This window comes from Callorhinus ursinus, unplaced genomic scaffold (genome assembly GCF_003265705.2).
Source record: "Callorhinus ursinus isolate GAN/ISIS: 27379988/994484 unplaced genomic scaffold, GSC_fseal_2.0 scaffold57, whole genome shotgun sequence".
NCBI lineage: Eukaryota > Metazoa > Chordata > Mammalia > Carnivora > Otariidae > Callorhinus > Callorhinus ursinus.
In genome coordinates this window covers 6260528-6269806 of record NW_027397119.1, presented here as the reverse complement: position 1 = coordinate 6269806, position 9279 = coordinate 6260528, and the positions used below count along the sequence as shown (strand labels likewise).

The window sequence follows — 9279 nt, the reverse complement described above, 5'->3', positions numbered from 1 at the left end:
ACAAAATATGCTCTTGAACCCAAAAGGAATAAAAGTAGAAACCAAGAACAATTACATATCTAGAAAATCTCCAAAGATTTGGAATATTAAGCAACATTTCTAAATAGTTCATGGGTCAAAAAAGAAATTGCAAATGAAATTAGAAACTATTTTGAACTGAATAATAATGAATACACAACCTCTAAATTTATGGGATGCAATTAAAGCAGCCCTTAGAATAAAGTATATAGCTTTAAAATCTTATTTTAAGGGGGAAAATGATCAACATTATTAACCAGTAGGAAAATGTAAATTTAAAACACAATGAGATACTACCATATGCCTATTCAAAGGGATAAAATGTTTTAAAAATAACCTGACAATCCAAGTATTGATTGGGAGCAACTGGAACTCTCCTCATATATTGCTGGGGGGGAGCAGGGTTCAAAATGACCGACTACTTTAGAAAATAGTTTAACAATTTCTTATAAAGTAAACATGCACTGATTGTATGACTCAGCAATTGCTCTCCTGGGTATTTATCTGAAAGAAATGAAAATTTATGTTACACAAAAACCTGATAGGGAACATTTTTTGGTTTTAGGTTTTATTTGTCATTGCCAAAACCTGGACACAACCCAAATATCCGTCAAATTATGAATGAATAAAGAAGCTGTGGGCCATCCATAAAGTAGACTACCACTCAGCAGAATAAAGGAATGAGCTACTAATATACACAAAAATATGGGTGAGTCTCAAATGCAGCATGCTGAGAAGAGCCAGACTCAGAAGGCTACATACTACATAATTCCATTGGCATGAAATTCTGGAAAAAGCAAAACCGTGGAGACGGAAAACAGGTGAATAGCTACCAGAGGCTGGGAGTGAGGGAAAGGATTGACTACAAGAGTGTATGAGGACATTTCAGGAGGTGATGATAGTGTTCTCGATCTTGAATATGGTGGCAACTACACGACAGTATATGCATGTCAAAACTTACAGAACTCTGTGCTAAAAAAAGGTGATTTTACCATGTAAAAATTAAATCTTAGTTTACAAAAGAAAAACAAACACAATACCTAGTGTATATAGTGTATGATATACCTAGTGTATGATACCAGTATATACCTACTAGAAGCAGACAGTAGAATGGTGGCTGGCAGGGCTGGGAAAGGGGGAAATGGGGATATCTCAGTCAAAGAGTACAAAGTTCCAGTTATGCAAGATTAATAAGCTCTGGGGATCTCATGTACAGCAATGTGAGGATAGTTAACAATACTGTATTGTATACCTGAAATTTGCTAAGAGGGTAGATATTAAGGGCTTTCATCAAAAGAAAGGAGGGGGAAGGAAGGAAAGAAGGAAAGGAAAAGAAAGAAAATAGTAACTATGTGAGGTGACATATGTTATTGAGCTTGCTTGTGGTGATTATTTCACAATGTAAACATATATCAAAACATCAAGTCATACACCTCAAATGCATATAATTTTTGTCAATTACCATATACCTCAATAAAGCTGGGGGGATAATTAATACTACAAAGCTTCTAGAAGGAAACGTAAGAGACTATCTCTGCAACCTTGTAGAGTGTGCTATTTCTTTTTTTTTCAACTAAAACAGTTGACAATTTTATTTTCACATTTCACAATACAAATGAAAATTGCTTTTTTTTTTTTTTTTTGGTCCCACTACTCCCCGGCAAAAACTATTCTCTCTTTGATAGGAAGGGGGAGCAAGTCTTCCTTGTCCTGCTGTGAGAAAACACCCAGAGTCACAACACCATGATCTCCTGGTGAAGTACACAAGTAATATAAAATGAACATAAAGAGGTTCCTATCTCTTCTTATCTGTCTGGTCGAGTCATTCCTGGCCGAGTGGACACCATCATGGGACGGGCAGGAGGTCTCATCATTGGGGGCCCAGGCATCATTGGCATGTGGCCTCCCATAGGTGGCCTCATTCCAGGAGCAGGTCCCACTGGCATCATCCCAGGAGGAGGAGGGCCCATCATTGGCATCATGGGAGGGCCCCCCATATGGGGCGCTGGCATCATACCAGGGCGAGGAGGACCCGGGAGACTTGGGGGGAGGTGAGATCATTGCCCCTGCAGGAGGAGGAGCAGAGAATGGAGTAGGAGGTATCTTTCCTTGTTGAAATGCAGCGGTTGTTTTGTCGATCAGGCTCTGAGCCTGCTCTTCCATCCATTTCTGATAGTAGTCTTTCACATTCTCTTCGTGTTTCCTACCACTGCAGTGTGTCTTTCTCACAGATGGAGAGTCATGGGTGAGGTACGTGTCGCAGTAGTCACAATAAAACTTAGGCATGTTGCTCTGCAGGCCGTTGGTCACTCCGTCGAGTGTGCTATTTCTTAAAGAGACCAAAAAAAAAAATCACTGACCATAAAAGAAAAAATAATAAATTGAACACCAAAATTATACATAATTTTAAGGCAAAAAAATTGTCCTAGATTTTCTCTAATCATCTCAACGTCAATATAATAATTTTTTGTTTGGGGCGCCTGGGTGGCTCAGTGGTTAACCAAGCGTCTGCCTTCGGCTCAGGTCATGATCATGATCCCAGGGGCCTGGGATCCAGCCCCACATCGGGCTCCCTGCTCCGCGGGAAGCCTGCTTCTCCCGCTCCCACTCCCCCTGCTTCCGTTCCCTCTCTCGCTGTCAAATAGATAAGTAAAATCTTTTTAAAAAATTAAAAAATAATAATTTTTGTTTGTTTGCTTGTGTGTTTTTTGGTTCCTAGAGGAGAAAGGAGAGGGGAGGAAAAATTGGAAGAAGAGGATTCAAAGAGCGGAGGAGAGGAGGAGGAAACAGGGTTTAAGTTCAAGGTAGTTACGCCGTGGTAGAAGACTGCGTTTTTTAAAAATACATGGACTTCCCAAAACAGCACTATTATGGGTAAAGAAAATTGTATGTAATACTCTTTAGCCATCAAAAAGAGGGAAATCCTGCCACCCGTGACACCATGGATGGACACAGAGGGCATTATTCTAAATGACAGAAGTCAAACAGAGAAAGGCAAATTCTATATGATCTCTTTTATATGTGGAACCTAAAAAAAACAAATTCACAGAAAAAGAGATCAGACTTGTGGCTACCAGAAGTGGGGGGTTAAGGGGAGAAGGAAGTGGAGGAAGGTGGTCAAAACGTCCAAACTTCCAGTTATCAAATAAATAGGGACCGAGGATATAACGTACACCATGATGACTATGGCTAACTCTGTGGTATGGTATATTTGAAAGTTGCTAAGAGAGTAAATACTAAAAGTACTCATAACAAAGATGTGTGTATGTGTGTGTATGTGTCTATATGGGATGATGGATGTTAACTAAACCTTATGGCCATAATCATTTTGCAATATAGGTAAGTAAAGGCACTGTGCTGTGCACATTAAACCTATGTAAATAGTTCTGTATGTTAACTATATCTCAATAAAACTGAAAGGAAATAAAACATTATTGTAAGTAAAATCTTATTCTAAATGCAGTTTCTGTTTTCTTTTCTTTCTTTTTTTTTTAAGATTTTATTTATTTATTTGAGAGAGAAACAGAGCACAAGCCAGACCAGGGGCAGAGGGAGAGGGAGAGGGACAAGCAGACTCTGCACCGAGCGTGGAGCCCGATGCGGGACTCGATCACAAGACCCCAGGATCATGACCTGAGCTGAAGTCATATGCTTCACCGACTGAGCCACCCCGGTGCCCCAGGTTCAGTTTTTCATATCTAAAAAGCTGAACTGATAAGAGACGATGTCATTTGGTTCTATTCTTTACTTAGTAAAAGGCCAAATCTGCGTTTTGCCCAATGCCAAGTCAAGCATGGAGGGGAGGGGTGGGAGGAGCAAGGAAAAACTGGAAATGTGATCTTGGTAATGAGACAGAGCAGATAAAGAGAAGAAAAGGAAACTTCAGAAGCCCGTTGGGCAGTTCTGGGAAGAGGGAGGCCCACGGAAGAACTGTAGATGTGAGGGCCAATTTGCGGTGACTGCCATATCCCCCAAGCAGCACAGCATCACAGAACCTGGGTGGGGAGGGGGCAGAAGGGGAGAGATAAGTCCTCCAGGAACCATCTGTGGCAACCCTCTAATAGGGGAAGGGAACATTCAATATCCATTTTCGTTAGTTAGATTCAAACCAACAGTTAATTTCCACACCTCTGGGTTTGAGATAAAAGACTGGAAAGCCGGCTTTAAAACTTTAGCTCCACCTTATCCAGAAACAGGTGCTTGATGTGAGGCTGGAGTGGTAACCAGCCCCCCATTCAGGCTGGACAATGGTTGTCAAGCAGGGTCTCCTGGGAGGGGTGACTAGTTTCTGCTACCTCAGAGGAGCCACTCTGGGACCCCCATCTTGCAAGCATACAAATATTATTTTCTCCTTGATTTCAGAGAAATTCCAGCTCTCCGATAAACTCTCAAGCCACATCTTCTGTTAGACAAAAAGACTCCATGGATGTAGCACTCCAAACATGGTAACGACTTTCACGTGATTAGAAATCTCTTGTCACTTTTAGGTTTCCATCCTACTTACCAGTTCAGGATGGGGAGAGATATACTAGCAAGAGCTTCCCTTGGTCCCTCTGACTTGATTCAAAACATCATAATCTGCCTAACATAATCCTAGGAAGAAGGATCAGACACAAAAGTAAATGGGGAACTAACAGACAAGACCCAATTTATGGGTCAATAACATCCAAGGAAGGACTTTGACTTGAATTTGGAGTTTAGGGAAGAATATGATTAATGTCTAACACTTGATTTCCTCTTCTTGGCAACACATCCTCTCTGGTTGGGTCTCTACTCCAAGAGTGGATAAACAAAAGAAGCTACTCCAGTTTCACCTGGAAACCCAGACAGGAGGTGAAGAAGGTAGAAGTGGGAAAAGGATCAAACTCTTTGGCCTTTGTCTCTCCTTAGATAGCTACAAGTAGGAAGGAGCGTTGAAGTGGGTGGGGAAAAGGCAACTGACATGATTTGGCAATGGTGTCCAGGAGGAGGGAAGAGGGGAAAGGTAGTGGGAGACTTCCAGGCAAGAGGAGGCCATCGCTATGCTTTTCTGAGCTGGAGGCACTCAGGATCTGTATCCCGCTCACATTTCTTTGCAGAGCTGCTCCAGGCTCCAGCACCATGCATCATTGCCTATGGAGATATATCATGGTTGCTGTGTCCTTAATCTTCCTGAACTTCTTCCTCCAAAAGAATAATGAGGAGCATCTTACATATAACTTATCATTGGTAAGTACCAGAGACAGAGATTGGACTGTTTGCCAATACTTCGGTAGGGGGCGATTTTTTCCCAGTCATGCGAACACTCTAGTTATCACCGCAGAAGTTCTAAGAAGAGGGCACTTGAAGAATCAGGAGAGTGTCAGAGAAAAGGTTAATATTGAACCAGCCTTGAAAGATGTATAATATTTGAGTAAAGGCAAGGAGGAAGAAAGGGCAGTTTAAGTGTGGAGAGAGTAAGGCACAGACACTTCTAGAAAACCGTGCTGACTGGCAGGCTCTGCCTGTGATGAGGACTGCCTGAGTGCTGGCCACTTCCCTCAACAGAGCCTGGCGTGAGAGAGGTTAGTCATCCCATTTCTCATACAAAGGGATTGAGACACAGAGCCCTAAAATAACTTCTCCCACGTGCACAACATCTGCAAGTAAAGAAAACCAAATCCAATGCAGGGCATGCTCGGGTTTTAGGAGTCTATATTTTTCCTTAATGCCTCAGACCAGCTACAGCAAAGCATAGGTGGATGTGGGGAAGTGGTCGAGAAACATGCATATAGTCCGAGTGGAGTAAAAGAAAGGTCTTTAGAATTGAGGCACTGTGGGTGTCTTCCATAAGGACAGGACCAGGCACTGGTCTTCAGTACATGCCACAGAATCCAGCACAGTCGAAGCTGAGTTAGATGACCTTGGCCAGCCTGAAAATGGTAAGAGAAATTAGATGTGAGACATGGTGGGGCCAGCAAGTTCTACGCTACAGAAGCCTAGGAACTTCCTACAGGTATTCCTACTTTCTACCTGATTCCAGGGCCCACCACCCCTTCTGGAAAGTCCTGTGTGTTCTCATGATGAGGTGGGGACAGCAGTCAACTAAGTCCTGACACTTGGGCTCTCTGGTGACTAGATCTGGGGCATGCCCCCGCCTGTCTTAAAGGGGGGATCTGCCCCTTACTTTCTCCGGGCTGATGTTCATCATATCCTCAGCAGGAGGAAAAGAAGAAAACACTGTGGCAGCTCAATGAGAAGCAAATCAGCTCTGAACAGAAGAACCATCTGGCGACCTTCAAGGACATGCAGAAACCCTCCCCTTTACTCCAACGGGCCAGCTACAAATTCCTGGCTGGATCCCCTCCCCAGGAAAAGAGTGAGTATAGGGGAGGGAGTGGTCAGACTGGGAGGAGGTCAGACAAGGTATTCCAACAAGAAAAAGGAGGATGGGTAAAAAGGGACCATGAGCTGTCATCTGGGGAGGAAAGCAGGATGCTCTGAGGGAGGGCCATGCTATGAAATTTGGTGCACGTTTTAATCCTGAGTGTACTTTCTTCCCACTGGCCACCCCCCTGAATGACTAACAAGTTGAGAAGTCCATAGTGACCTGTTAAGGAGCCATCCCATAGTGAAGCTCATTCATGTCCAGCACCCCGGGGGGTGGGGGGGAAAGACAGAATGGGAGAGGAGGAGAGGAGAGGAGAGCTATGGTAAAAAGCACTGGGTAGAGGAAGAAAAGGGTGGCTGGATGTTGACTAGCTGTACACTAGACTACCAGAAGCCTTGGCTTTGTGTAGGTCCCTGGAGATCCTCTAATCCAGGTCTGATTGATCCACAGTAGCTGAGATAACTCTGAGGTCAAGGCCTGGTTAACTGGCCAAGCCAAGAAATTTACCTTTAGTACATGGCAGCCTCCCCCATCAGAGGGAGACTTGTTCCTCATAAAGTTTCTGCCAATAGCCGTTTAAGGGTGTGATAAAATAAAACCACTTCACAACTTCTAACCAGAGATTAACCTCATATCTGGACCACACTCTTCCAAGGAAAGGAAACGTGAATTTATCACAGGTATGGCATTAAGGGGAAGACCTGAGAGGAGAGACCTAGGAATTCTTCCCCATCTGCAAGTGGTAAAGGCTCCCTTCTCTCCCTCCACCCCTAGAGCTGCTGACGGTGGGGATTTCCTCAGAGCAGCACCTTCATGGGAGCTACCTCTTGGACACCTTGCAGTCCCTTTTCCAAGCTTCTTCAGAACCTGAGCTGAATTGTATCGTAGTGTTGGTCCACCTGTCGGATCCTGATCCCGAATGGCTCAGCCAAACGGTTGCCAATATTTCAAGCCTCTTCAAACCACACATCGAGGCCCAGAAGCTGCTCGTGATCCATGGTGGTCTCAGTGACTCCCCTCTCCCAGGAGATCTGAATAACGTTAGTCACGCCTCACCCTGTGAAGCGCATTATTCCAGGCAGAAAGTCAATTATGTCCTCCTCATGAACTTCGCTCTCAACCTTTCTGAATACTTTCTGATGATAGAAGATTATGTGCACTGCACCCCCAAATTTATTTCTACCATCTATTGGGTATTATCAGCCTGGAAAGAACTACCTTGGGTGATCCTAGAGTTCTCCAGCCTGAGCCTCTCTGGGAAAGTGTTCCACAACAGTGACCTCTCCCGCCTGACCTCTTTCTTTCTCCTTTTCCATGAGAACATTCCCATTCATTTGTTTCTCTCTGAATTCCGTCTACTCTTGGCCCAAAATGTTCCAATTCGTTTCAGTCCCTCGGTCTTCTACCACATGGGCAATTATTCTGTGTTTGAGGACACTTGCTTTCCTGTGGAGAAGGAAGAGGTCTTTGATGAACCAGACAACCCTGTTGCCGATGTCCTCACTGACATGATGGCAGAACTGAATATTATTCCACAGTATGCTTATATTCTGAACAAGGAGTGCTACTCTGTCCTCGATCCTATAGAAGGCAACTACCTGACAGTGATTTTGGAGAAGCCACAGAAAGTCATCCGGATAGAGGTGTTGACAGGTTCTGACAAACAAGGGCTGTACTGGCTACAGCAGGGACAAGTGGAACTTGGCTATGATCCCTTAGAGGATTCCAGAGGCTGTGCCCGCTATACCCTACTAGGTCCACTGGTGGAAGGACATTTGGACCAGAGGGTATTTTATGAAGAAGATTCTGTGGAGGAGTTGAGTTGTATACGATTGACTGTGCTAGCATCTCAAAAGTCTTGGCTCCTGATCAGGCAGATCAGAGTCTGGACTCAGAATGAGGAAGAGGAGAGTTAGCACAATGGGAATACTGGAAGGGTGGGGCTTGAGAATGGAATCCACGTGGCTGACCAGAAATAAAGCTAAAATCGATCAAAGCCTGCTCATTCTGAGTAGGGTGACTGTGTAATTTATTATCCAAACTGGGACACTTTGAGAATGAAAGGAAGCACTATTAAAAATGACACTCGAACAACAGGTGGAAAGCAAGACTGTCCCAGAGAAGCTGAGATGTGTGCTCATCCTAATTCTGATTTTTCTAGGTTACTCAGGATAGATAATACAGTCTGATGAGGGGCAGAGACAAGACAATGTCCTCTGGATTCCAAGGGCCAGAAAGAGGGAAGGAGTCACCATGAATTGCCTGGGTTCTTATCAACAAACAAGTATAACATCCCAAGATCTTTCCATGAAGGAGTTATTGCCCTATATAGAGTTACAGCAGTCTTTATAGTGGTGGAACTATGATCATGGTGGAACTGACTTTAGATCAGATCTATACACTTGTCCTGATCTGTCTGGGCTGCTGTAACAGAATTCCATAGATTGGGTGGCTTATAAACAAGAATTTATTTCTCACAGTTTTGGAGGCTGGGAAGTCCAAGGTGCTCACAGATTTTTTTTTTTTTTTAAGATTTTATCTATTTGACAGAGAGAGACACAGTGAGAGAGGGAACACAAGCAGGGGGAGTGGGAGAGGGAGAAGCAGGCTTCCCGCGGAGCAGGGAGCCCAATGCGGGGCTGGATCCCAGGACCCTGGGATCATGACCCGAGCCGAAGGCAGACGCTTAACGACCGAGCCACCCAGGCGCCCCAGTGCTCGAAGATTTATTGTCTGGTTAGGGCCTGCTTCCTGGTTCACAGATGACTGGCTGCATCTTTGCTGTATTTTTATATGGCAGAGGTGAATAAGGGAGCTCTCAGTCTTCTTTTATAAGGGCACTGATCCCATTCATAAAGGTTCCACCCTCACGGCCTAATCACCTCCCACAAGCTCCACCTCCTATTATTATC

The 9279-nt window shown here is 44.2% G+C and overlaps 1 protein-coding gene and 1 pseudogene across 5 annotated transcripts; one reads left to right on the top strand and one right to left on the bottom strand.

Moving 5' to 3' along the window:
• Positions 1-1585: 1585 nt before the first annotated feature.
• Positions 1586-2318, bottom strand: LOC112811234 (U1 small nuclear ribonucleoprotein C-like; annotated as a pseudogene).
• A 1309-nt stretch (positions 2319-3627) lies between these two features.
• LOC112811118 (alpha-1,6-mannosyl-glycoprotein 4-beta-N-acetylglucosaminyltransferase-like) lies at positions 3628-8363 on the top strand. 5 transcript variants are annotated; one of them, XM_025855026.2, is made up of 5 exons: positions 3628-3700; positions 4381-4463; positions 5097-5226; positions 6196-6355; positions 7142-8363. In XM_025855026.2, exons 3-5 carry the CDS (start codon positions 5119-5121, stop codon positions 8281-8283), a joined length of 1410 nt encoding a protein of 469 aa, XP_025710811.1. In that variant the 5' UTR covers positions 3628-3700; positions 4381-4463; positions 5097-5118; the 3' UTR covers positions 8284-8363. The 5 variants fall into 5 exon arrangements, with proteins under 5 accessions (XP_025710811.1, XP_073740625.1, XP_025710812.1 ...); XM_073884524.1 differs by lacking the exon at positions 3628-3700 and adding an exon at positions 4082-4214; XM_025855025.2 differs by lacking the exon at positions 3628-3700 and adding an exon at positions 4799-4860 and having other exon boundaries at positions 4342-4463.
• Positions 8364-9279: the final 916 nt, after the last annotated feature.

Excerpts from the sequence above, each read along its gene's own strand:
- LOC112811118 (XM_025855026.2), top strand. The coding sequence starts at position 5,119 with ATGCATCATTGCCTATGGAGATATATCATGGTTGCTGTGTCCTTAATC. Across the intron at positions 5,227-6,195 it reads TTACATATAACTTATCATTG|CAGGAGGAAAAGAAGAAAAC; the intron begins GTAAGTACCAGA and ends TCATATCCTCAG. Across the intron at positions 6,356-7,141 it reads ATCCCCTCCCCAGGAAAAGA|AGCTGCTGACGGTGGGGATT; the intron begins GTGAGTATAGGG and ends CTCCACCCCTAG.